Raw genomic sequence first — 27,243 nt, forward strand, 5'->3', positions numbered from 1 at the left:
CTTGTCAAGCGTAGAAGTGAAGCACAGACTTTGTGACTCCCCAGGGATCAGAGTGTGTGGATCAGGGCTGGTCTGGGGTGAGGGGATCAGAGTGTGCAGATCAGGGCTGGTCTGGGGTGAGGGGATCAGAGTTTGAGGATCAGGACTGGCCTAGGGCAAGGGGTACCTTCTCTTAGGGAGCATGAGCTTACCTACCCTCTTCACAGTGGACCTTCCAGATCGGTACAGGCATTGTCATGGGTCTGACAAGGATTCTGCCTCTCTGCTGATCCTACAGCTTTCCCACTGCAGAAAGCATTGAGCCCCACTTTCCCACCTACCTGGCAGATACCAGGCCCTGGGTTCTGGGCAGGGTAAGAGATTACTGGGTTCTGAGTCCCCTCCTCCTGCCTGCCTCATTTTTTTGCTTGTTACCGTTACCTTGACATTAAGGTTTTCAAACTGGGCAGATTAAGTAACCAACGCCTGACTTCAGCATCTTCTTGAAGTCTCATCTTCTTGATAACCTTTCACCCTCCCTTTTTTTATAAGCCAGGAAACAAAAGAAAAAGAGAGGAGAAGATGCCCAAGAAATACAGAGAAGTCTGGGATTCCATGGGGCCCTCTAGAGAAGCAGCAATCCTCCACACAGTCAGATTACAATGCACAAGAACCCATCTATGTCTTCCTGTTTATTTTGTCCAGCTAGCCCCACATTATAAAAATTCTCTCTAATGTTAGGATCTTCCTCACCTATAAGAAGCATCTCTGGGGAATTCCTTGGCAGTCCAGTGGTTAGGATTCTGAGTTCTCATTGCTGAGGGTCCGGATTTGATTCCTGATTAAGGGAAACTAAAATCCCACAAGCTGTGGGGCTCAGCCAAAAGAAAAAGGAAGCACCTCTGATTTCCTTGGGCTGACCTAGGGGCTCTGTGTGGATGCCTGCCAAGCTTCTGTGAAGAGCTGTACTGTTGTCATGTTGCTTTGTAATCTTTTAGCTCAGCCTTCTCCCCTCTTCCAGTGTGAATTTCCTAAAGAAATGAAGAGGTACATAGTTGTGTCTTATTTATAACTCCCCCCACCAGGGTATCTAGTAAGGTTCTTTGTAGATGATGGTTGGATGGAAGGATGGATGGAGACTCTCACATCTGAAGCTGCAATTTCCCCTCGTCCCCATCCACATATGGCTTCCCTGAGGTCACTGTATCTCAAGCATGCAGAACTCAAGATCTGGCCGGGAAGAGAGTGGGGACATAGCCCTCAGCAACAGAAAGGGCTCTGGGTATAGACAGACAGAAACAGGATGCCTGAGGAAGGCAGGGTCTTGGCAAGTGTTGCCTTTCGTCACTGACCTTTCCTCTTGGGATGGAAGCTCAGGTTTCAGCCTGCTGTGAGGGAGGCTAACCTGGGGTACCGGGAGACTGAAAGTACCTTCCCTCCCCTCGGTCACAGGCTGTGATCACCTGTAGGGCCAAGGGTCAGACGGGGGTGGGGAGGGGGCTGCAGCCTTTGTCCAAGGAGATTAGTGTCACAGGCAGCGATCTCCCCCACCCTATTCTCAAGATTTCTCTATTATGTCTGAAAGATCTCTGAAAAGGCTAGAGGTTAAAGATTAGTTAAGGGCTGGCTTCTTGTGGGGATAGGCTTAGGAAGGACAGGAGACAGGCACAGTAAGTTAACTTGACAAATTGTCCTTTCCTTCAAACTTCTCCGTGTCCCCAGGAACACTGAAGAAGCCTTTCTGGCTGCCTGGTTAAGCCGGCACATGGGGAGGTGACCACATTTTACCCTCTTGTCCCCTTGGCAAGGATGATCTCTGCATGATGACATCATGATCTGGTTCCTCATTCTGTAATCCTTACCTCCCCTGGAGTCACAAGGGTTTTGTTTCCTAATCTTCCTTTCATATATCAGTCTCCTTTATCCTTTAGTCATTATTGCTTGTGTCTGCTTGAACTCCAGGGGCCCAGGGGCCCAGCCTTGTACCTAGGGGCCTAGGGAGGAGTTGAGATTACAGGCCTAATTACTTGTTAGCAGGCATGTGATCCTGAAATCCTTATTGAATTGAGCAAGATCATGTGTATGTATCAGGACATCTCAGCCCATCTGGAACATTTACAAAATGTTCTCCTAGTTCGGGCACATGAAATCCTTCCTCTGAAAACATGTTTTGATTCTCATTATATGACACCATCTTGGATAAAAGCTCCTCCACTAGGAATCAAGAGTTCCTGCCCTTGAAGTTCTGCGTCCTGCAGCTGTTTTGACGCTGTGAAACCAACTGAGAAGGTTCCTGGAGAGCTGGAGAGATTGGTGCCCACTGTAGAATGTGTAGACTGAGATGAGACTGGAGGATTGATGAATTGTGGCATTTTTTTATTCAAGTATTAAGTATTTGTTGAGCACCTACTATATGCGGGCACCAATGATATGCTCTGGCTTCCCTGGTGTCTCAGCGGTAAAGAATCTGCCTGTCAGCGCAGGAGACTTGGGTTTGATCCCTGGGTTGGGAAGATCCCCAGGAGAAGGAAATGGCAACCCACTCCAGTATTCTTGCCTGGAGAATCCCACAGACAGAGGAGCCTGACAGGCTACAATTTTTTTTATCGGGTTGAAAAAGAGTCGGACATGACTTAGTGATTAAACTACAATGACAAATGATATGCCCTGGGTTAAAAATATGAAAAAGTCATAACCCTGCCCTTCTACAAGGAGACACACAAAAAAAGAAAAGATAATTGTAATACAAAGAAATAAGTACCAGCCTTATTAACAAAGTGGTCTGGGAGTAGAAAGGAGGTATGAACTTTGTTCCTTGTCTACAAAATGCAGCTGATACATCTTACCTGGCAGGCACCTTGTTAGGAATAAATAAAATAATAAAGACTCATGGCGCGGGTGACATTTCAGCTGGATCTTGAAAGATAAGGAGGTTCCTAGGTAGAAACAGCATGGGGAGGGAGATGTCAGGTCCTTACCCTGAGGAGATGTTCTCAGAATCAAGTAAGGTTGCAAAATACCTGGAAAGTAGAAGCACAGTTTCAGGAGAAGGTGTTGATAGAACCTGGTCAGCTGTTCAAGTAAAATCAGAGGCCTGATTAGAGGCTTGAGGAGAGAGTCTCACTACACGTATGGCTTGTGCCCTGAGAGGTTGAGGGCACATCCTCCTGTCTGTTTCAGGGGAAGGGGAAACAAGGGGATTTTAATTTTTTTCCCATATTCTCAAGTACTTCATAACCATCAGGAAGCTGGGTTACTGCAGCCCCTGTGCTCCCCTAAGTTGCTTAAGGAGTGTGGCAGTAACCATCCTATCGCTTAGCTTTTGAGCTCTCGGCCAGCCCTTGGAGGTTCCATGTTGTTAGTGTTTCTTTGGGATCCTTGTGACTCCTAGCCCCCCATGCCACCAAAGAAGATATGGGGATGGTGGCAAATAAACATGAAAACATGCTCAATAGCATTAGTTTCTAGGGGAATGCAAATCAAAACCTCAATGAAATGTCACTACACACTCTTTAGAAATGGTCAGACTTTTGAAGCTGACAATACCAAATGCTGCCAAGGATGCAGAGCAACAGGAGTATACATTCCTGGTGGGAATTCAGAATGATATAATCACTTTGGAAAACAGTTCAGTAATTTCATATAAAGTCAAACTACATTCACCATATGACCCAAAATCCCATTCCTGGAAATTTACTTAAAAGAAATGAAAACTCCCCTCAAAGACCTCTATGATCCACTCAAAAATTTCTATGCAGGTTTATAACAGCTTTATTTATAATAGCCCCAAACTGGGAGCCACCCAAATGTCCATTGCCTTCAATAGAATAGAAAACTAATACATTCATGTAATGGAATGTTGCTTGACAGTAGAAAGGGACTGTTAATATATACAGCAACACGAATGGATCTCAGAACCACCTTTTTAAGTGAAATAAGCCAGACACAAAAGGCTGCATATTGTATGATTCCATTTATGTGACATTCTGAAAAAAGCAATATTCTGGGGACAGAAATTAAATTGGTTGTTTCCAGAGGTAAGGGAAAGGGGCTGACCTCACAGGAGTACAGTATATAAAAGGACTCTTAGGGGTGTTAGAAATGTTCTAGACAGAGGGTGTCATAGTGACTAAACAACTGAATACATTTGTCAAATCTCATCAAACTGTACACTTACAAAAGTGAGCTTTACTAAATGTAAATTAGAACTTGAAAAAGCTGAGTAACAAAAGATTCCCCTAAACCTTGTTACCCTAAAATCAGGTTTAGGAAGACAACATCCAGGATTCTACCAGCTGCTCAGGGCTGCTCTTGAGCACACAATATCTTGAGCCCACATTCATGGCCTGATGAGAGGCTGATTTTTTTCCCCAAAGTCAGTGCCCACACTTCCATGCTCACTTCCAACTTCTAAACCTGAGCAGGGCATGTTCTGACCAAGGTCTAATTTGTGGCATGCAATCCCCATTTGGAACCCCACCTACTAACCCCACCAAAGTTTCAGATGCTGGTGATGAGCCTGCGGCATTTTTGGCTCACCTATTACAGTCTCTTCATCAGGACCAAGGAGCGTTGCTACTTCTGTCCAGAGGGATCCGGTATTCTCCTTATGGCCCTGAGAATATGTTTGGGGGTCTGTCATTGCAGTGCTCCTCACATGGGTCAACTGCTTCAGTGTGCGGTGGGCCACCCGGGTTCAAGACATCTTCACAGCTGGGAAGCTCCTGGCCCTGGCCCTGATCATCATCATGGGGATTGTACAGATCTGCAAAGGTGGGTATCATCAGAACGTGCCAACCCTTGCATGTACACACACCCTCACACTGTCTTTGGATGTGCACACAACCTGAGATGTCCCAATTCTATCCTTTTCTTATGTATTGTTACTATTTATTTATTTGGCTATGCCAGGTCTTAGTTGTGGCATCCGGGATTGAGTTTTCCCAGAGCAGGGATTAAACTAGGGCCCACTGCATTGGGAGCCTTAACCACTGGACCACTAGGGAAGTCCTTGAATGAATTTTCTTATTCACTTGCTTGACAAAGGGGACAAGAAGCCAATTTACCCAGGATGGTTGGGAGCTGAGCACCCCCTGCGGTGCCAACTTCTGTCCTCCCTTGCTGACCTCATGGTTCCAGCACAGGTAGATGAAGATTCCAGATTTCTAGACATTGCTGTATGTCCCAGCTCCAGGGAGGCTCTTTGTATCTTATATTTTATCTTGTCTGTATCTTAAAATGGGAGACAGAGATTTTTACACATTTCAGAAATTACTCAGCTCCACAAGAAAGAGCTCTACATTCCTGGGGCCCCTGCCAACATTCCTCATTGGATTGGCCCTTTCCACGCCTGAGTCTGTATTTGGTTTCCATGGTTCCCATGGCAGCACTAGATTTTGCCTAGTGTCACTACCTCCTAGAGAAAGTCAGATGACAAACAGGGGGACCTCCCACCCGCCCACAAGCCCTAGAGGTGGTATGGTGTGTCTGGATTTTGATTCCAGGAAACAGAATTAAGGTTCAGCTATATAATGGGCCTAATTATTTTCATCCGTTGGATTCACTTCTTTAGCAGGTGGTATTGTTTTCAGGAGTTGAGACTTAAGGAAATCGCTGGGCTATCTTTTCAAGATATGAGACTCTCCTAATCTGGTCTCAATGCCTTCTCCGGATCACTCCCATCTCATTATTTCCTGTCTAAATGCTCGATTATGGGTGCAGGTATAAAGTATGGTCAGCTACTCTGTATCTCACTGCAGTCTTAGTCAGCAGCCTTTCCTGAGGACCCCTTGTGTACAGGATACTGTGCTGAGGGGTGAGAAGGCAATTGGAAAGCTGTCCACTGAAGATTCCCCGTCTTCAGGAGATTTATTCCATGAAAAGATAGACCAAATACACACCCTAGGAAGAGGCAGGAGGATATTGACAAAGAAAGCACAGCAAGCTTGAGCTAATAGCATCACAGAAGCTTATGTTTGAGTGTCTGTTGTTCTTGCTGCTTTCTCCATGAAAATGTACAAACTTGGATATGAGGGAGGGTGGTCAGAAGACTACCAGTGACTCCACTCCTGCATCTCTGAGTCCTAGCGAGCCAGCTCCATTTGCCCTGCCCTGCCCAGTAACCTCTCCTGGTCTTTCCTTCCAAGGAACCCTGCCTTTTGACAAAGGAACATTCAGAGCTGTGCTTTGGACCTGAGCCCTGATTTGGACTCATCATTATCATGTTCTGGGGGGTCCTGAACTTCTCGGCCCATTTTTGGCCCCATTTCAAAAATATGTGGGGTTAGCTGGAGACCAGGGACCTGGGGCTGCCGGGCGCTGACATGTGTCTCTCTGAGCAGCCTCCTGTCCGTGTGTCCACAGGACAGTACTTCTGGCTGGAGCCAAAGAATGCATTTGATAATTTCCAAGAACCGGACATCGGCCTCATCGCACTGGCTTTCCTTCAGGGCTCCTTTGCCTATGGAGGCTGGAACTTTCTAAATTACGTGACTGAGGAGCTTGTCGATCCCTACAAGTGAGTTACAACAGCTCTCCCCCTCCCCCTTCAATATCCAAGGCACCTGCCACTGGAAAGAGGGAGCCAGGTGCCCAGCGCCCACTTCTCCCCATAGCCCCCTTCCAACCATGACCTGGTCTAGCCTGAAGAAATGGTTCATTTTCCAGGAACTTAGACCATTTATCACTCACCCTGCAGGAGAAAAACAATCCAGTGACTTCCCTGGAGGAGATTACAAGCTGAAAGTGGTGCTGAGATAACCCCACTGCCTTAGAGAATGAAATGTGTCCTGAGAGAATTCCAGGCATCTTACTCACCTGTCTTGCAACAGGCAGGTCTTTGTCTTGAGGTGTAGGAATTATGGGGGGTGGGGGAGTGCATTGTGAAGACTCTGATCAGGAAGAGATAAACAGGTATGGAGTGTATTTCCAGCCTAAGCTGTCTAGTTTCCTTTCAACTGTCCTGCCCATATGGAGACAAAATCCACTCCCCAAATAGAGGGAACATCACAGAAGCCTGCACAGGCAGCTTCCTGCAGGGAGACGGAAGGCACTCCCCGGACCCCCTGACGAGGCAGGTGGTCCAGGTGCCAGACCTGCCCCTCTCACCTCCTCTCCCTCCACAGGAACCTTCCCAGAGCCATCTTCATCTCCATCCCACTGGTCACATTTGTGTATGTCTTTGCCAATGTGGCTTACGTCACTGCGATGTCGCCCCAGGAGCTGCTGGCATCAAATGCAGTCGCTGTGGTAAGAAATTAAACTTGAGGAGGGATAAATTAGGAATAGGGACTAACAGAGATGCACTACTATATATAGAATAGATAAACAATAAGGACCTACTGTATAGCACAGGGAAATATATTCAATATCATGTACTAACCTGGAATGGAAAAGAATCTGAAAAGGAAGATATATATATATCATTTATATATATAAAGATACATATATATATATCACTGAGTTGCTTTGCCTGAAACAGTAAGTCAACTATACTTCAACTTAAGAAAAGGATAGAAATCAGACTTACATGTCCTCAAAACTTAACACCACATTGTAAATCAACTATACTCCAATAAAAATTTAAAAGCAAAAACTCTCATATGCCCTCAAACCAGGAACGGTGACATAGCCTCATTGCTTTAGTCCCACTCACTTTCCCCTGATCCATGACTTTGGGTTTGGAAGTCAAGTCCTCAGGGCAGAAGCCACATCTTCAGGTGCCTAGGAGCAATCAAAATATTTACTATTTGACCCTTGACAGAAAAGTTTGCCAACGCCTGATCTGTGGTGGTAGTTTAGTCACCAAGTCGTGTCTGACTCTTTCAATCCTATGGACAGTAGCCCACCAGGCTCCTCTGTCCACGGGACTTCCTAGATAAAAATACAGGAGTGGGTTGCCATTTCCTTCTCTAGGGAATCTTCTCAACGCAGGGATTGAACCAGCATCTCCTGAGTCTCCTTGGCAAGCTGATTCTTTACCAGTGAGCCAGCTGGGAAGAGCTAACTGCTGACCGAGGACACTTTAAACTCGATATGTGATGACTGTAAAGGAGATAGGCTCCTCCTCAGAAAGTCACTATCTTTCACAAGACAGGCCATTTCCCTCTGCCTCTATAACCGCACCTGGACATCCTGACTCCTTCCCTCATCAGGGAAAAGCGTGTGCAGTTTGTGTTCTTTGGGGAAAGAGATCTTGCAGGTCCAAGGCATTGTGGTCCTTGTTACCTGGGAAAGACCTGGGAACCATGTAGTTCCCTCATGTGGCTTCACCTGGACCACGGCCCACCCCGCCACTGTTATCACATGTCTCATCTCTGAAGACCGTAAAGAAAGAGGCGGTAGTCAGTTCACAGACATCCAACCCTCCCCAATAGGACAGCTCTTCTAAACAACCCCTCCCCCAAATTGCTATAAATTATATATAAATACAAATGCTGTAACTCAAGTATGTCCCTGGCTCAGAGAATGTGGAAAAAGCTGCTCCCCCAACATTTTATATCCTTTCAATACATGAAGATTAGTGTATAGCTTCACCACCTTTTCTTCCTTAGCCTACGTAGTGGTTTGTTCTTATACCCCCCACCCTCCCGCAATATCTTCTGTTTCTATGAATTAAGATTTATTTCTGTTTTACAGATGGAAAAGCTGAGGCTCAAAAATTAAGAACTTTGCTGAAGATCTCATAGCTCCTAAATGCTAGGCTATGATTTGAACCCCAGCCCGCCTGACTCACTAGCGTACCTTGTACGCGAGGCCTGGACTCACACAGTTGGCTTCCGGTCCTCACCCTCCACTTTCTGGGTGTGTGATCTTAGGCAAACTACTTAATTGCTTTGTGCCTCAGTTTCCTTATCCATACAGCAAGGATAACAAATGTTTATTATCACCACCACACACAGACTTGTTCGATATTCAGTCCCAAACATTACTGACTCCCCACTGTGAAGTCATCACCAAGAGAACTGGGGGTGCATGAGGGGCCAGGACACGGACTCCGCTGTCCCTCCTTCCCAGGACTTTAACCCGAGAGACTCAGCAGGAGTGGGCTTGGGATGGAGCCTTCTCAGCAGTGACACGCATGTGGAGGCTGTGAGCTCGCCTTCTCTACTCACCCTCTTGTTTTCCCTCTTAGACTTTTGGAGAGAAACTCCTGGGAGTCATGGCCTGGATCATGCCCATTTCTGTCGCCCTGTCTACATTTGGAGGAGTCAATGGGTCCCTCTTCACCTCCTCCCGGTGAGTGCCATCCAGGCCCTTCCAGGGCCAGGGACCCCTCTGCCGTGCGTATTGCTCTGTATATGTGGGGGGCTTGTCTCCATCAACGGGGCTCTGTGTGGGCGCCTGGCGGAGGAGCCTGTGCTGCTCATGTGATGACGCACGATGTGTGTGGCTTTACATGCGGTGGCAAGAAGAACCAGCCTTCCCACCTCATGTCCAGAGGAGCAGAAGGCTGAGGAGGCCTGGGCTGTGTGCTTGGCAGCAGGACAGCGTCTTGCCTGCAGCCTCGGAGTCCCTTTTCCACTTGCCTAGAAACGGGCCATACTGGCTGGAAAGGAACCCCACTCTGAAAGGGACCAGGAGGGACCCTTGCCTGGGGCCTCTGGGCTGACCTCCCGAGGAAGACCTGGGTCCAGACTGCAGGTGGAACCGGCTCATCTCTGAGTGCCCTGAGGGTGCAGGCTCCTCCCTGTTGAACAGACAGGCAGCTGTGAGAGGCCCTTGTGTGGCCACCATGAGACTCGGGTAGGGGTGTGAAGTGAGACAACTAGGGAAGAACGGAAGGGAAACATTTGTCCAAAGCCATATCCCTCACCCCAAACTCTCAGGGAAGCCCAAGGTGTGAGTGGGCCCAGGAGTCCCCAGCCCCCACCTCCGCACACCTGGACACCTGGCCCCCTCTTTGATGTCCCGTCTTGTTGTCTCCAGAATGGGCAGTTGGGCCCAGCAGATGCTGGACGATTTCCATTGCTGTGGCTCAGGGTCCTCCCAGGGTTCTTAGGAAACCCCTCTCCCTCAAGGGCACAGTCCTACTCGCTAGCAGTGAGCCCCTGAGTTCAGCTGCTTCCCAAGCCACCAGTCACATCAGGGAGGAGTTCCCATGAAATGACAAACGAGTGTCGTGTTTTCAGGACAGGGAAGGGAAGAGGGCAGGGCAGGGAAGAGGGCGTGTGGGCGTCCCCTGCACCCCAGGACCCTCTGGCACTCACCCGCGGCAACCTCGTATGCGTGTTACACAGGAGCAGTGGCCACCTGGAGGCCTCAGCCGAGGGCGAGCGGTGGAAGATCAGTGACCCATGAGGCTCTCTGGGATCTATTGGAGGAGAGTGACTGGCCCCAGTCGCTTTAGAGTGGGGTTTGTCCCTCGGGCAGGCTGAGCAGCGGTCTGCGTGCATGTAGTCCAGCTGTGTGTGCATGCAGAGGCGGCGGCCCGGTGCGCTCAGCCTCGGAGTCAGAGGCACAGCTCACCCAGCAGGCCTCCTCAACTCATCTTTCCAGTTCCTTCCTCCCTTCCCTCCTCTCTCTTACTCCTTTGTGTTTGGTGGAAGGGAGAAGATGATTCTTCCTGAGGAGTAGGCGTGTGTCGCACTTAATGTCACGTCTGCTCCGTGGTTGGCTAGCCGGGCAACGATTGTCTCTTGTGAACTTGACTTGCCAGTGCTGTTGGACCTGTCAACTCCCTTGGTCCTGGCTGCATGTGAAGGAGACATGTGAACATGACACCCTGGTTTTGTGCATGGTGAGGCCCCCAGAGCACCTGGGGCCCCGCTGGGTGCATGAGGCTGCCCTGCAGAGGCAATGCCGTGTAGCTGCATGAAACCATGACGTGGGTGAGGTTGCTGATGGTGGCAACGATGGTGTGCATATGGGTACTGGGGGCCATAATCAACCCTTACACTCCTCAGGAGCCGCTGCTGATAGCCCCACTCTCCCCCATACCCAAATGACAAAGTGACAGTTCTCTTAAGACCACCCAGCGTGCTGACTCTGTGCCATTCTTCCCCCCGCCATCACATCCCCTTCCTCTCACCCCTTAGCTGATCCTTTCCCTCCAAAATCATAGAAAAAAGAAAAAGTGGTCTGATTTCTACTAATATGTAAATGACTCCTAACAGCTTACAGTATTCTCTTTTTTCTTGGGAGAGGAAAGAGGAGGAAGGGCTGCTCTTCATGTTAAAATTTCTCTCTCTCTTTTTTTTTATCCTGGCTGCGCTGGGTCTTGCTGCATCAAATGGGCTTCTCTAGTTGTGTGTGGGCTTCGTTGCCCCACAGTATGTGGGATCTTAGTTCCCCAACCAGGGATCAAACCTGTGTTCCCTGCATTGGAAGGCAGATTCTTAACCACTAGACCACCAAGGAACTCCCTAAAATCTCTTTTTAAAAATAATTTGTAAACATCAATATCCAGGTCATGATACTGTAGTATAGTTTTGCGGTATATTACCAATGGGAGAGTTTTGGATGAAGTCTACGTAAGGTCACGTTATTTCTTACAATTGCATGTGAGCCTACAAGTATCTCAAAAAGAAAATTTATCATTATTTTAAACTTAAAAAATAATTTTTTGGGAATTTCCTGGAAGTTAAATGGTTAGGACTCCATACTTTCATTGCCAAGGGCCCAAGATTCAATCTCGGTCAGGGAACTAAGAGCCTATAAGCTATGGCACAGTGCAGGAAAAAAAAAAGTTTAAGTTTCTTGTCTGTTTTTTTTTCAATCTTTTTTATCTTACAATATCTTTGTATGTACTCCTTTTACTAGCTGTATGCAGTTCTTTAGGATGGTTTTTTGGGATTAGAATAAATAGCTTAAGGATATAAATTTTCAGGTATAATTTACATACCACAAAATACCCAGATCATAAGTGTTCAGACTGATGAATTTTGACGATTGTAGACAACCATGTAACTAGCACCCACAACATGATGATATAGAACATTTCCACATATTCCACCCCACCCACCCCCCCCCCCAAGTTCTCATGTGTCCCTTCCTCATCCATATCCATTCCCCACTCCCAACAAAGGCAACTGCTTCTTGACCAGGATATATGTTTTCATGTACAGTTTATTCCCCATGCCCCAAAGAACCTATATCCTCTGAGGGAGGAGGCACATTTTTTAAGGAATTAAGGCATTAAGCAAAGGAAAGGGGCTACTCCTACAGCTCTCCAAGCTTTGTGAGAGAATCTCAGAGTGACAGCACATCATCAGGAACCCCAGACCACACTCAAGGTCTCTGCACCCCTGAATCCATCCACGTATCCACTGACTGCCTCTGGTTTGCCTGCACCTGCATTTGTGAATGTGGGTCCTTTGACTAGTGGGCTGGAAGGTATGCACGAGAAGTACCTGGCTAGAGTGGAGATGCTCCTGTACAGGCAGAGGTGGACCTGGATGAGGGAGCTGGGCTCGGGAGGGAGCATCCTTGGATGGTCCATGGGCCATCCCGGGCTGACCTGCTTTTCTCTCTGCCAGGCTGTTCTTTGCTGGAGCCAGGGAGGGCCACCTTCCCAGCGTGTTGGCCATGATCCACGTGAAGCGCTGCACCCCCATCCCAGCCTTGCTCTTCACAGTAAGAGTCCCTCCCTCTGCCAGCCCTATACACGCCCTCCCTCTCTGTGCTATTTTGAACTGGGAGTTCATACTTCCCACACGTGCCGCTATTACCCTTGTGCTCCTAGGATTCTCGGGGTCTCTGATGATCTAGCAAATGGTATACATGGGCCTGATTAGTATCAGGAGATATAGCAAGAAAGGAGCCTGAGTCCTGAAATGTCTTAAGGCTCCCAGGCTGGCTCATCTCATTCTTCCATCTTTTTGAGTCAGACTGAAGTAGCTGCTTCCAGATTCTACAAGCTCACAAAGAAGCTTTTTTTCTTGGCTCCTCCTGCCCCTGTTACCCACAGGGTTGCAGCTTTGGGCCTCTGCTCCTGGCTGATCACAGCACACTCCCACCCCTCCCCATCAATCCTCTTGCCCGAGGAGGCTCTGCCAGTCTCTGGGGAAACACCACTGAAATAAATCTGGTGTTCACCAAATCTGGGGTCACACCAAATAAGAAAAATCAGCAGGGAAGACTGGTAAACTGAAAGTGGAGAAAAGGAAATAAGGGGGGTGTCTGGTAAATGGAGGCAGAATTACACCAGAGTAGAATCATTTATACAGAGCATACAGAAGGAGAAAAGACTTATTATCCCCAGTGAGGCTTTGGGTTTTTTCTTTTTTTCTTTTTTTCTTCTAGATCCCAACTAAAATATCAAAAATGACTTTGGTATAACAGAGAAGCAATTAAACCAGACAGCAGAGCTCTCAAGAGTCAAGGGCATTCACTGTACATTAGGGGAAATTTCAGAATGTTCTGATACAGGAAGAAGGTCATCTTGATTGGTCAGTGGTGAAAGGCAGCTGGAGAAGACTCAGTACTCCCAGTAAGCCACAAGCTTTTTCCCAGTTTTCGCCATTGGTGCGGGCTTATGATGGCAACCCACTTCAGTATTCTTGCGTGGAAAATTCCATGGACAGAGGAGCCTGGTAGGCTCCAGTCCATGAGGTCGCAAAGAGTTGGACACAACTGAGCAACTTCACTTTCTTTCTTTTCTTTATGACTACAAGGCAACTACAGTAAGAATCTGGCTTTTTTATCCCTTAAATTCTTGATTATTTTCACCATCATATCTTACAGGAGAACTGAGCCTTCTATTGGCCTTAACAAATTAGCAGAGGGAGAGAATATGCTTCTGAGAGAGCCACTGAGATGATTTTGAAGTTGGGAAGTGAACTCTGTCAAGAAAACTTCAGAAGGACGTTATGAGGGTTACATGAGTTAATATTTGTAGAATGCTAAAAATAGAGCCTGATACTTAGGAAGTGCTATATAACTGTTTATAACATTTTTTTAATTAAAAAAAAAAGGAAGGAAGAAAAATAAATTAGATGACTCAACCAGTAAGAGAGGATGAGGGCAAGAATAAACCTTAATCTCCAGTTAACAGTCTTCCCTAAGGGATAAAAGACAAAATTAGCTTGAGCTACAACCAGGGAGAAATATAAATGAGACCAGAGTGGCATAGAGCTGGGTGCCACCAGCGTTGCCAGTCCAGGTGTATACAGCCAGCATCTGTTCTGAGTGGTTAGTGCCCATGTTGTACCCATGGTTAAATGTTTTGATTATCACTCCTGCAGTAAGAAAGAACTTCCTGGTGATGAAGCTGTTAGCAATGACGTGGGTTTCTAGGAGAAGCTATAAAGTCTCCATTTTGAGAGATCCACTGTGGAATGGCATTGTCTGCCTAGAGGCAGGGGAGCAGCCCGCCACCAGTAAACAGCTCCTCTGGTCTCCCAGTGCCTTTCTGATTACTGATGAACTTCTTCCACACCCCCCAGTGCATCTCCACCCTGCTGATGCTTGTCACCAGCGACATATACACGCTCATCAACTACGTGGGCTTCATCAACTACCTCTTCTATGGCGTCACGGTTGCTGGACAGATAGTTCTTCGCTGGAAGAAGCCGGACATCAACCGCCCCATTAAGGTGCTAGAACCTCCCTGTGGGGCCCCCTCCTCCTCCTCCACTTGCTTCTAGCTGAGCTCAGATTTTTTTAAATCACCTTGTTCTCACTGCTGACCAAGCCTCATCATCTCCATGATGGTGGGAGACCCTTTGGGAAGCAAAGGCCATGTGTGAAGGGGGCAGCCATTTCCATTCTCCACGGGACCAGAGCAAACTGCAGCTGGAGGAATAGATTCGATGACCTGATAACTTCCATCATGTCATTCCTTCCATCATGTCATTCCTTCCATCATGTCATTCCTTTGTTTCCTATGGCTCTAAGTCTTTAAAAAGTCAGCTGACTTTTCCTGGACCTTCTAATCTGACCAGTCTCCTCCTTATCCCTCCGCATGACTGGCTTTACTCATTCAGTCTCTCCATCTCATCCCAGAATGCATTTCCTTCTCCCATCTGCCTCTCCAAATTTTAACCATTTTCCATACTCAAGAGCCTCTCTTTCTTGAAGTTCCCCAGTCCCCTTCAGCACTCCATGATTCTCCCTTTTTAAACTACTATAGCTTTGCACATAGTAGGGTGCCTGTTAAATCTCTTGATTGTGCAAGAAATAATTTTGTGATAGAAATAAATGGGATTGTTCAGAACAACATACACTAGAGTGCTGTAGGTTCTCCTGCAACTTGGAAGAAGAGGACATATCCCTGAGCTATTTGAACAATCCTATTCTGGAAATGAGCCTACCTGGTGGCTCAGGTGGTAAAAACATCTGCCTGCAATGCGGGAGACCCAGGTTCAATCCCTGGGTCAGGAGGACCCCTTGGAGGAGTGCCCATCAACCCACTCCAGCATTCTTGCCTGTAGAATCCCATGGATCGAGGAGCCTGGCGGGCTACATTAGTCCCTGGGGTTGCAAACAGTCAGACACAACTGAGCAGCTAACACACATTCTGGAAACACAGGGAGACTAGATGCTCTTCACATCTCTGTTTTCCATTGCCACTTTCCTGCCATGCTTAGAAAATGTGCTAGAGGGAAAAGGAAGCAGAATAACGCCATCTCCCTACCACTTGCATACCCTCCGAGAGGAGAGGACAAGGAGGAGAAAGGCAGTGAGTCTAGAACCTTGAAGAAGACTCTATGGGGGACTTCCCACCTGTGGTCAACAAGAGGATGTTGGGCCTGTAGAATTTGCTTCTTCCTGAAGTAAACAAGGTCCCGGGCTGCCTTATACCGTACTAGCTTTCCTGATTTCTTGGGTCTGAGGTTTATCCTCTCAAATGGCTTAAAACAAATTGGAACTGACTCTGGTGAGAGGAGGGACACTTCCCACATCCTGCCAGCTGGGAGAGGATAGGGGTCTGGTTGACAGAAGCTCTCCTTCTTGCCCCCATTCATTTCTTCTGCTCTCCTTCACCTTCAGCCCTCAGCAGACCTATACCAATATACCATCTAGCTCAACCCCCATGGGCTTCTGTGACTACCGTGGGCATGCAGCTGCATGATGAAGCCTTGTTTGATCCCCCCTGGGACAACAATGAGGAATGCCCCCTCCCTAGGCGCCCAAACTCCTCGTACTGTCCCACTGCCCATGTTCACCAACATCTCTCGACAGAGCACTTGCCCTGCCAAGACTCGGGGTGGGAGAGCCACAGAGCTGAGTGAAGCCCAGCTTTGCCCTCCAAATGCTTCCCTTTGGGAAGAAGAGGGAAGATGTCCTGATCTTGGGGGCCACAGGGTCCACACAGGTAACAGCGACTCTGATCCACAGGTCAGCCTGCTGTTCCCCATCATCTACTTGCTGTTCTGGGCCTTCCTGCTGGTCTTCAGCCTGTGGTCAGAGCCCGTGGTGTGTGGCATTGGCCTGGCCATCATGCTGACAGGGGTGCCGGTCTACTTCCTGGGTGTTTCTTGGCAGCACAAGCCCAGGTGTTTCAATAAGTTCATTGGTGAGTTGCTGAAGATTATGGGCAGCCAGAGGGCCCCTGGTCTGGAGTATAGTGGTCACTGGTCTGGCTCGAGAGCCCCACCAGGATCGGGAGGCTGTCTACAGAGCACTGGAGGAAGGGTTACCACAGGAAAGGTCTCACAGACCTTAGGCCTGCCAGAGTGGCCATCCTGGAGAAGCTGGCATGGGCTGGGTGGAGACCCCAGAACTGGTGGTCAGTGGGCCTGGGGCCTTGATGAGGTGGAGCGGCCAGCAAATAGGCATCCCAGAAATGGAGGAGGCAGGCAGGGTGGCCGTCTCCTGGAGAGGGAGTCTCCTAGAGGAGCCTAGCTGAGGCCAGACGCTGAGGCAGGAGAGTGGGAAGGGCCATGGCCTGGTTGGGTGGGTTCGTGGGATGCTCAGCACTGACCTGGCTTCTGCGTGGCCTCCTCCTACAGAGTTGCTGACCCTGGTGAGTCAGAAGATGTGTGTAGTTGTGTACCCCAAGGGGGATAAGGATCCGAAGATGGAGGAAAGGAACCAGGACATGGAGCAGCAGCAGCCCATCTGCCAGCCCCCTGCCTCCAAGGACAAGGACGTGGAGCCCTGAGGACCACCCTCCCCTCTCAGCTGCCTCCCTCCTCTCCCTTTCTGCCCTCTGCCCAGGTCCCCCAAACACACACACACACTCGCTCACAAACTCACACACACCTCTGCCTCTGTCAAGCAGACACAAGACCTGGATATGGGTGGTGAGAAACTGTAAACAAAGATACTGACGTTTGTACCCAAAGATCTAGCCTCCTCTCACCCCCAAGGCCTGTGTCTAAAGCCACCTCTCCCTTCCTAGAGTGCCCCCCCTCCCCTGAGCTGCCCAAGCTCCGGCTGCTAGAGGAGCTGCCAGGGGTGCCCTCCACAGCCCTCCCTCCGGGGTCCACACCCTCAGTCGCTTCCTCAGGAACCCGAGTTCAGTACTGCCTTCCCTCCCCATTCCTGAGCCCAAGGGAGGCCTCAGCTCCAAGAGAAGTGGCAGCAATAGTGAGTCACTTGGGCGGGACAGACCCAACCAAATCTGTCACCATGAAAGGTCAGCTGGAGAGACCCAAGTCCCCCTCCCTTCACCAGGGACCCAAGAAATCAGAGGTGATACTTCCCTCTGCCCCACGACTCCCGGCCACCACCCTGGCCTGGGCCCCCTGTGCAAAGTAAGGCTCCTCGGGACAGCAGGTCCCCACTGAGCTGAGGACCAATGGGCTGGAGAACTGCCTTCTCCCCCTCCCCCAGCCAGGCCTGTGGAACAGATTGGGAAAGGCTCAGATTGCAGAAACCCAGCCCTGCCTCTGCCCCTGTATCCTCCCCCCAACTCGGTGCCAAAGCTTCCTGAAGCCAGAAATTTGCTTATTATCAGTGTAGTGGACATTTCTCTCCTAATGACAAAGCAGCTCCACTCCTCCTCCCTCCCACCTCCATGGAAAGGAGCCCACCACCCTGTAACCCCCCCACAGCAATGCCCCTACACAGCCCCAGGCAGCCAGCAATGCCAGCACCCCCATCCTGCCTTTTGGCACCCCCATCCTGCTCTTCTCTTCTTTGGACCTTAGCTTCAGGACTGATGGTGTGAAGGCTCCCCAAGCCCTTCATGCCTGAAAGTTGAGCCAAATCAGCCTTAAGTCACCTCCCATCCAAGAACTGGAACCTAAAAATACCCCCTGCTTCTAGCCCTCCAGTCACAGCTTCCCAGGGGGGAGGGCTTTTCCCATCTCCCCAGAGGTGCCTAGCCTGTCTTGTAGAAAACTGGGAAGAAAGTGTATTCTGAAGGCCAGTTCCTCCCCCAACTCAGATCATCCGTCCCTCCTCCTGCTCCCATCAAGGTTCTGTCTGGACAGCCTCCAGGTCAGGATGAGAGGGCCATGGCAAAAAGTCACTGTGGAGGGCTCAGAAAAACCCTTTCTCTGTGGTTTGCAGACTTGCAGGTATCCTGTCCTGCAGGCAGGGCTGCCATTCCCCCTGCTCCAGAGAAAGTACTGTTGTTCCCCATGCTCCAGAGAAGGTACTGTTGTTTGCCCGGGGCCCTTGGAGCCTCCCCACCTCATCTGTTGGGCTAAGGACTGGGATTCTTTTATCCCAGGCAGAAGTCCCCCTCACCCCAACTCCTCATACAGTTTGCTGCAACTGGAATACCTGGGGAGCCCTTCTGGCCTACTTGGCCTCTGGCTCCTCACCTGGCCTGCCTGAACCTGCATCAGTGAGATGCTGGTTTGCTCCAAGTTGTGGCCCCTTCTGAGTGGACTCCAGGTAGACTGGGGCTGGCCCCTGGAAGATCAGGGGACCATCCTCTTGTTCCCTCTTGTCATTCGTCCAACCTCCTCCAATTATTGTTTTGTTGTTTTTTTTTTTTGTAAAGTGGATGCCTTACTTTTTGGATAAATATTTTTGAAGCTGGCATTTCTATTTCTTTGGGATTTTTAAGTTTTTGGGGTTTTTTTCTCCCCTTCAGGAAGGGTTTTAGTTATACCTGGATAATAGTCTTCTGTCTTTGTTTAGGTTTTAGAATTTTGTTTTGTGAGGGTTTTTTGTTTTCTTTTTTGTTGATGTAATAAAATTTTAAATGGAAATGAAGTTGGTGGTGTTGATAATTCAATGACCTTCCAAGACAGAGTGGCCAGGCACTCCCTGTCTCGTCAGGAGGGAGGTCTTTGTTTAGCAGGTTCCTCCCAGGATGGCATTCCTGAAAGCCCTTGCATTCCATAGCTTTGAGGTGTCCTGGGGCCCAGTGCTAGCACATTCAAGCAGCTCCCTCTCCTTTTGAACCAAAAACTCCTTACTTTCGTGAAGTCATGAGTATTATTGTTCCTACTGATGTATTGTACTGTTCATGCGTGCCAAGTCACTTCAGTCGTCTCTGACTCTGCAATCCCGTGAACTGTAGACTTCGAGGTTCCTCTGTCCATGGGATCCTCCAGGCAAGAATACTGGAGTGGGTTGCCATGCCCTCCTCCAGGGGATCTTCCTGACCCAGAGATGGAAACCACGTCTGTTACATCTCCTGCCCTGGCAGGCAGGTTCTCTATCACTAGCACCACCCGGGAAGCCCGTATTGTGCTGAGAGCCAGCAAACTATATGGGAAGAACCTCATCCCTACCCAGGGTGCAGTGGGCGAGGGACAGACAGCGCCAAGCTGAGTGGAGGGAGGTGGAGGCAGGGGTGGTCTCCCAAGGCCCAGTCAACAAAGGGAAAGGCATCAGAAAGGAACAGGCTAAGCCTGTGGAGAAACAACCCCCCTCCAGTGGAAGAGGCTTAGGAAAGCACCCATCTGGATGCCAGAGGTCTGATGGGAGGGACTGGGAGGTGAGGTGGGGTCCACTCAGTCATCCAAGTAGAAGAAGAGGAGGACTGAGGGACCAGGAAAGAGGAGGAAGCAGTCAAGGTAAGGACAAGTACCTCCTGGCGCTCTGGGTTAATCTCTGGAGGAAGCTGACAGGATTAGATCCGGTCCCTCCTCTGCGGGCAGCCCTCCCGCGGCCTGTCCTGAGACTGCATCATTCCAGAGTTGGCACTGCTGACAGACACGCGGAGGTGGGGCGGAGACGGGGGTGTTAGGACATCACTGTTCACCATCTGGAACGCTGTGAGGACACTGGCAGGCAAGATGCCTCCATTCCCAGTCCCGGCCTAGCCCCAACATAACTGTTTTGTGGCTGGCATTCTAGACTGAGGCTGGAGGCTTGCCATTCACAGCGGTACAGACTCTTGGCTCTGAGGCCCAGCTCAGCCACCAAACAGCTGTGTGTCCTTGGGCACGTCGCTTAGCTTATTTAGCACTTTCAGAGGGATGAAAAAAGAAGATCGAACCTAATCTCAAAGGGTTCCTGAATCTCCCAGCCCACAGCTGTCCCAAAAGAGTGAGGGCAAACTGGGCAGAGGCCAGTCTTGTGCAAGAGGCCCTTCTCCAAGCCTCATATCCACCCTTGGGGAGCCCCCAATTCCCCAACACACGCTTGTTCTTTTCCCAGGCTGCCCAAGGCTTCCTCATGTCACCCCATTCCAGCAAGTCCAGCCCTCTCAGTCCCTAGAGACACCTGTCCCTGGTAGCCCCCTCTCTTTTGTAAGGTGACACTTGCTGATCTTTCAACCTGCTCAAAAGGGCAAATGTGGGTCTCCTCCTAGGCAACATGCATTTATTTTTAACCTGGGCCTTTATGCTGTCTTAACCATGTCAGTCACTTTAATGTGGGGAATTTCAGATGCTCTGACCTTAGGGAACTTGGGAGCCTTTGGAGAGCACTGAAATCACAGCTATTTATGCATTCATTTATTAATGTAGTCAGTAAATATTTCTCTAACCACAGTATCCAAGATTTTGCTATGCGCCGTGGGAATAGCAAACTTACCCTTGAATTTTCTAAGTCAGCACAGACTTCAACTATTTTATTTCATTGTCTCCATAAGAACAGTCATATATGAAGAAGGAAATGGCAACCCACTCCAGTATTCTTGCCTGGAGAATCCCATGGACGGAGGAGCCTGGTGGGCTACAGTCCACGGGGTCGCAAAGAGTCGGATATGACTGAGCGACTTCACTTTCACTTTCAACCCTCAGCTGAGACTTTCAGCTCTTGTGTTTGCTATTGATTGTTTTCTTGAGTTCTCAAAGACCTGTGACCATAATTTTTTTAAGTTGCCTGTTTTCTAATTGCATCACTTTACATACTGTTGTCTAATAATATGTGGTATTTAGAATGCCTTCTTAATTATTTTGAGCAGCCATTGCCTGTATTTTCTTAGCACCTCCTTGGTTTTCTTATGTGAACTCATCTGACAGGGAAATGCAGCTTTTTTGTTTGCCCTCTCTGCATACTGGACCATCTGAGTCAGTGTTCTAACTAATCCCTGATGGTCTCTGAGCTACTGTTCTACCAGACTCAGTAGTTATGTGCTTCAGGAATTTTTCGGTAGAATTGGTCCTATTAGGAGACTCTTGGTGTCACCTTTGTTATCTTAAAAGCTGGTCCCTTCGCTGAGGCTCTTAATTTTTTGAAAACTTGATTCTATTTCAGCTGAAAATTGGCAAAGCTATTTAAAAAATTGATGGAGCCATTTAAGAAATTGAAAAGTAATCGCAAACAACATTGGGTAGTTGTGACTTTCAGTTCTGTATCAGTTGAATTTTTGTGCTCTTTTCCCTGTGTACGTGGTGGTTCTATTTTTCTCCAATAAAACTTTTTATTTAAAAAAAAAAAAAAAGAACAGTCATATATGTCAACCCACCTCTCCCTAATTTTAGTTCAGGTAGCCTGGTTACCCTAGCTGAAGAGGTGTCTGACCTTCCTTTAAGGAGCAAATAGTCTTTATGGGGAAAAGACAAGAATGCACATGGTACATGTATGTGCACATCACAGCATCACTGCCCACACCTCTGGGCTCTGAGCTTCTACAGGCAGGACTGGACCGGCCAGTTCCCTGAAGTTTGTGCGGTGCCTGGGACCTACAAGGTCAGAAATGCTTGTCCATATATGTATGGCTGAATTCCTTCACTGTTCAACTGAAAGTATCACAATATCGGTAACAGGCTATACCCCAATGGAAAGTTAAAAAGTCTAAATTTAAATAAATAAAATTAGAAAAAAAAAATCTTGTCCAATTGAAGCTTCAGACAAGGCTGCAGAAGCATGTCTCTGGAGAAGGGCATGGCACCCCACTCCAGTAGTCTTGCCTGGAGAATTCCATGGACAGAGGAGCCTGGCGGGTTACAGTCCATGGGGTCGCACAGCTAACTGAAGCCAGTTAACACACACAGAGACACAGAGAAATCCCCACTAGAGGGTGGTCAGAGGAGGGTTAGAAGGAGACTGACCGGCTAAGCCCAGTTGCTTTCTATACATTATCTTATTCAAAGTTTAAACAGCCGACAAAGGCATTGCTACTGCTTTTTTACAAGTGTGATTAAGTAACTCGCTCAAGGTCACCTAGAGGTAGGTGACAGAAGGAGCTTTGAGACTGGCTGAGGGAGGTGGTGTTTGAACTGAAGCCTGATACAAAGTCATTAAGATAGCACAGATGCATTGTTTCAGTCAAGGCACCCAGGTAGCAACTGCAGCAGCAGGGAGAAAAGGATTCCAGCTGGCCACGGAGGGCTTCCATCCGTTCCTGCTCAACTCCGCCGAATCCCAGACCCCCCCCCCCCGCCCCGCCCCCCGGCGCTGGGCTGCCACTGCCCTCCCCACCGGCCTCCCGTCCAGCGCCCGCCCCTCACCACCCGGCGCGAGACGTCCAGAGCGCCCCGTTACTAGGAAACACGGCGACGTCAACCGGGGAGGTGAGGGGCCGAGACCGCTTATCTCGCCCCCAGGCTGAGCTCCCGAGCTTTCTCATTTCCTGCCGGCCTATTTGCACACCTCCCGGCTTCCTCCAGGGCCGACTCGCCCGTGCCTGACGCAGTCTCCCCCTCCTACAGGGTGCCCGTCTGAGGGCAAAGGAGCTCTCGCTGAATCACTGAGCTCGGCCTTTCCCTATCCCTTCTCCCCTGGGGGGTGGGGGGTAGGGGGGTTCCTAGAACTAGACCACTGCTTTTCCCGCCCCCCTACCTGGGTCAAAGCTGCATCCTTACATGACCTTGGGCAGCTCAGCCTCTCAGCCTCGTTTTCCTCCTTTATAAAGCAGAGATAAAAATACCATCTGTCTGGCTGCTATCCAAAAGTCTACAAGCAATAAATGCTGGAGAGGGTGTGGAGAAAAGGGAACCCTCTTACACTGTCGGTGGGAACGCAAATTGGCACAGCCGCTATGGAAAACAGTGTGGAGATTTCTTAAAAAGCTGGAAATAGAACTGCCATATGACCCAGCAATCCCACTTCTGGGCATACACACCGAGGAAACTAGATCTGAAAGAGACACGTGCACCCCAATGTTCATCACAGCACTGTTTATAATAGCCAGGACATGGAAGCAACCTAGATGCCCATCAGCAGACGAATGGATGAGGAAGCTGTGGTACATATACACCATGGAATATTACTCAGCCATTAAAAAGAATTCATTTGAATCAGTTCTAATGAGATGGATGAAACTGGAGCCCATTATACAGAGCGAAGTAAGCCAGAAAGATAAAGACCATTACAGTATACTAACACATATATATGGAATTTAGAAAGATGGTAACGATAACCCTATATGCAAAACAGAAAAAGAGACTCAGATGTATAGAACAGACTTGTGGACTCTGTGGGAGAAGGCAAGGGTGGGATGTTTCAAGAGAACAGCATCAAAACATGTATATTATCTAGGGTGAAACAGATCACCAGCCCAGGTTGGATGCATGAGACAAGTGCTCAGGCCTGGTGCACTGGGAAGACCCAGAGGGATCGGGTGGAGAGAGAGGTGGGAGGGGGGACCGTGATGGGGAATACATGTAAATCCATGGCTAATTCATTTCAATGTATGACAAAAACCACTGCAATGTTGTAAAGTAATTAGCTCCAACTAATAAAAATAAATGGGAAAAAAAATAATAAAACTGGACAAGAAAAAAAAAATACCATCTGTCTTGCTTACTTGCCTATTTAATTCACAGGTCTGCACGGAAATGGTCTGCAAGGAAGAGTGTATGTTTCAATTATTGAAAATGCATAACACCAGAAAATGCAATGCCCTAACCATCATGACTATTTCATTGTGGGGGTGGAGGGGTAGAATGCCTCCTCATTGAGACAACCCTCTCTGCCTGCCCACTCTCCCTGCAACCGACCTGCAAACCTCCATCTCGGCCATGTTTCCTCTTCCTCATTCTGGGCGTCTTGCCCTTGCCAGGGCTGTGGGAGCCTGCCCTCTACTGTTCACCTGGTTCCTGAGCAAAGAAGCCACTCAAGTCCTGAATTTTGGACCAATATTACCACCTGGTGGCTAACTGAGGCACTGCTGAAAAACTGAAGCAGTTCCCCTCTGGTAGTGTTTGCCACAGGATCCTCTGAAATGAAGAGAAAGTAGAAATCTCCCTGTCAGGGACCGGAGATCTGTCTCCTGGACGCTAGCAGATTCCTCATGCTAGGTCAGAGCTTTTGGAGAAAGTGCCTCAAGCTATGCACAGAAACGGGGGGCACTCTAACTAGAGGGGGTAGTTGCCTGACTTGCAGGGAGCCCTACATCTGCACATTTTATTTTAGCGTTCAATGTGGTACACAGTTGATAACGGTGAAAGAGAGAGAAAAAGATGGCTTAAAACTCAACATTAAAAAAACAGATTATGGCATCTGGTCCCATCACTTCATGGCAAATAGAAGGGGAAAAAGTGGAAACAGTGACAGATTTTATTTTCCTGGGCTCCAAAATCACTGGGGACAGTGACGGCAGCCATGGGATTAAAAGATGTTCCTTGGAAGGAAAACTATGACAAACCTAAACAGCATATTAAAAAGCAGAGATATCACTTTGCTGACAAAGATCTGTATAATTAAAGCTATGGTTTTTTCAGTAGTCATGTACAGATGTGAGAGTTGAAACATAGAGAAGGCTGAGCACCAAAGAATTAATGCTTTCAAACTGTGGTTCTGGAAAAGACTCTTGAGAGCTCCTTGGACTGTCAAACCAGTCGATTCTAAAAGAAATCAACCCTGAATATTCATTGGAAGGACTGATGCTGAAGCTCCAATACTTTAGCCACCTGACATGAAGAGCTGACTCATTTGAAAAGAGCCTAATGCTGGGAAAGATTGAAGGCAAAAGGAGAAGGGGGTGGCAGAGGATGAGATGGTTAGATAGCATCACTGACTCACTGGACATGAATTTGAGCAAACTCCGAGAGGCAGTGAAGGACAGGGGAGCCTGCCGTGCTCCAGTCCGTGAGACACACCTGAACACCTGAACTACAATATGGTACACAGCCCCTCTATATCTGACCACTGAGGTCTGGCCCTTGTGCCCAATTTACGAAAACTTTTGGCCTCCACAGGGCACTCACAGCACTTGCTGGTGACAAAAGAATCAGTGACACATTTCTGTGTGTCCTTTCCTTTTCACTGTAGCTGGGTGGATCAGTGGTAAAGAATCTGCCTGCCAGATTGAACTGCCAAAACTCAGGTTCAACCCCTTGGTCGGGAAGATCCCCTGGAGAAGGGAATGGCAACCCACTCCAGTATTCTTGCCTGGGAAGTCCCATGGAGAGAGTAACCTGATGGGCTACAGTCCATGGGATCGCAAGAGTCAGACACAACTTAGCAACTAAACAACAACACAGTCCCTTTTGCAGATGAAATGTAACAGGTAAAAGCCAGTGTCTCTGACAGGAGGGAGTAGGGAGTTCCCAGAGAAAAGAGAAAAGGGAAGGGAGAGGGGGCCCGGTCTGAGACCAAACGTGCAGAAAGCGAGCCGTGGGCTTCTCCCTGAGACCCTGAAACAGAGCCCCAGGAAGAGGTGATGACAAAAGAGAAGGCTTTTGTCAAGCCTCACAAGAGGAAGTGGACCCAAGAGACACGCATCGAGGTCAGAGAACGGCCATGCAGAAGGAAAAAGAGCAAACCAAGCTGCAGCGAGCTCCTGAGCCCTGCGGCCCGGCCACAGGAAACGGGCAGAGCCCTCAGGACCTGTACAGGGCAGAGCGCCAGCCCGAAGCTCTGGCAGCACAGGCCAGGCGCTGGAGCCACCAGAGGAGCGCAGCTGTTGCTGAGGCCGCCGGGTCTGGGGCATGGAGCCCAAGCCTTGACCAGCCCTGCCAAGACAGGGCAGTCAGGGACAGTGCCAGGTTGCCAGAGGTAACCTGGGCTGGAAACATGTGCAAGCTTGGGCTATCGCACAGACCCCATGCAAAACTTAGCAGAAGAGCCTGCCTTGCTCCAGAAGACAGATCCTAGTGTATGGCTTGGTCCCAGACTTATCGCTGCTTCCTGTGGGTGTGTGTGTGGGTGTGTTCAGTCTTACCCGATTTTCTGTGACCCTATGGACTGTAGCCCACCAGGCTCCTCTGTCCATGGGATTCTCCAGACAAGAATACTGGTGTGGGTTGCCATTTCCTCCTCCAGGGGTTCTTCCCTGTCCAGGGATCAAACCCACATCTCCTGCATCTCTAGCGCTGCAGGCAGATTCTTTACCACTGAGCCATCTAGGAAGCCCATCACTACTTCCCAAACCCCTCAAACAACACCCCTGGTCTGCACCCAGGTGAGTCGTTTGGAGAGGTAGGGCTACAAAAGGAACTGAGTGGCTCTGGGGGTAGGTGGAGCCCAGCACTGTTGAGGGGGCGGGGAGGGGGGGGTACTGAGAAGGAGGTGTGTCCAGGGAGGAGCTCGGATCAGGCTGGGGGTCAGCACTGGAAGAGGGTTCCTCTCTTCCTTCTGCCTGGGCCCTCATTCTGCACAGGACATTTGGAAGTCAGAGGGAGGAGGACACTCAGAGTGAGGTGTTGCCCTCAACGAGGATTCTGGAACCCCCCGGACTCGACGGGGAGGGGGAGGCATTCCCAGAAGCATCGGCTCCCAGGCATCTTAGAAACCCTGTCTTGGGGCCTGACCAGGGTAGCCCCCACCTGCTAAATAGGCCAGAGGCCCCGATTCTCTTAAGGCTTACATCCCTCCCTCTTGGGTGCGCCCTGCCCCTCCCTGAGTCACCCCAGGGAGAGAGGGGAAAAAAGGGAAGAGAAAAGAGGCATTGACTAGAGAGGAAGGAAAAGGAAACAGCAGAGGAGGGAGGAGAGAAGCCACACAGGAGTGGGTGACGGCGGAGATCGGAGAGGGCAGATCTAGGGCAGATCTAGGGCAGGGGGAGACAGACAGCCGAGCATCCCGGAGGGTGCCCCAAGAGCAGGGCGGCCAGGGGCGGGGAGCCGAGGGGGCGGGCCGGCC

At 49.2% G+C, this 27,243-nt stretch overlaps 1 protein-coding gene across 1 annotated transcript in view; it reads left to right on the forward strand.

Annotated features, from left to right (window-relative positions):
• SLC7A8 (solute carrier family 7 member 8) overlaps positions 1-19,028 on the forward strand; it is a 53,988-nt gene extending 34,960 nt beyond the window's left edge. Inside the window, exons 5-12 of the mRNA XM_070468852.1 lie at positions 4,627-4,752; positions 6,343-6,496; positions 7,104-7,227; positions 9,113-9,216; positions 12,456-12,552; positions 14,364-14,513; positions 16,258-16,435; positions 16,872-19,028. Coding sequence (XP_070324953.1) covers positions 4,627-4,752; positions 6,343-6,496; positions 7,104-7,227; positions 9,113-9,216; positions 12,456-12,552; positions 14,364-14,513; positions 16,258-16,435; positions 16,872-17,023 — 1,085 coding nt within the window. The 3' untranslated portion in view covers positions 17,024-19,028. The remainder of the gene's footprint in view (positions 1-4,626; positions 4,753-6,342; positions 6,497-7,103; positions 7,228-9,112; positions 9,217-12,455; positions 12,553-14,363; positions 14,514-16,257; positions 16,436-16,871) is intronic.
• The last annotated feature ends 8,215 nt before the right edge of the window (positions 19,029-27,243 follow it).

The sequence above is a fragment of the Odocoileus virginianus genome, chromosome 6 (genome assembly GCF_023699985.2).
Source record: "Odocoileus virginianus isolate 20LAN1187 ecotype Illinois chromosome 6, Ovbor_1.2, whole genome shotgun sequence".
Classification (NCBI taxonomy): domain Eukaryota; kingdom Metazoa; phylum Chordata; class Mammalia; order Artiodactyla; family Cervidae; genus Odocoileus; species Odocoileus virginianus.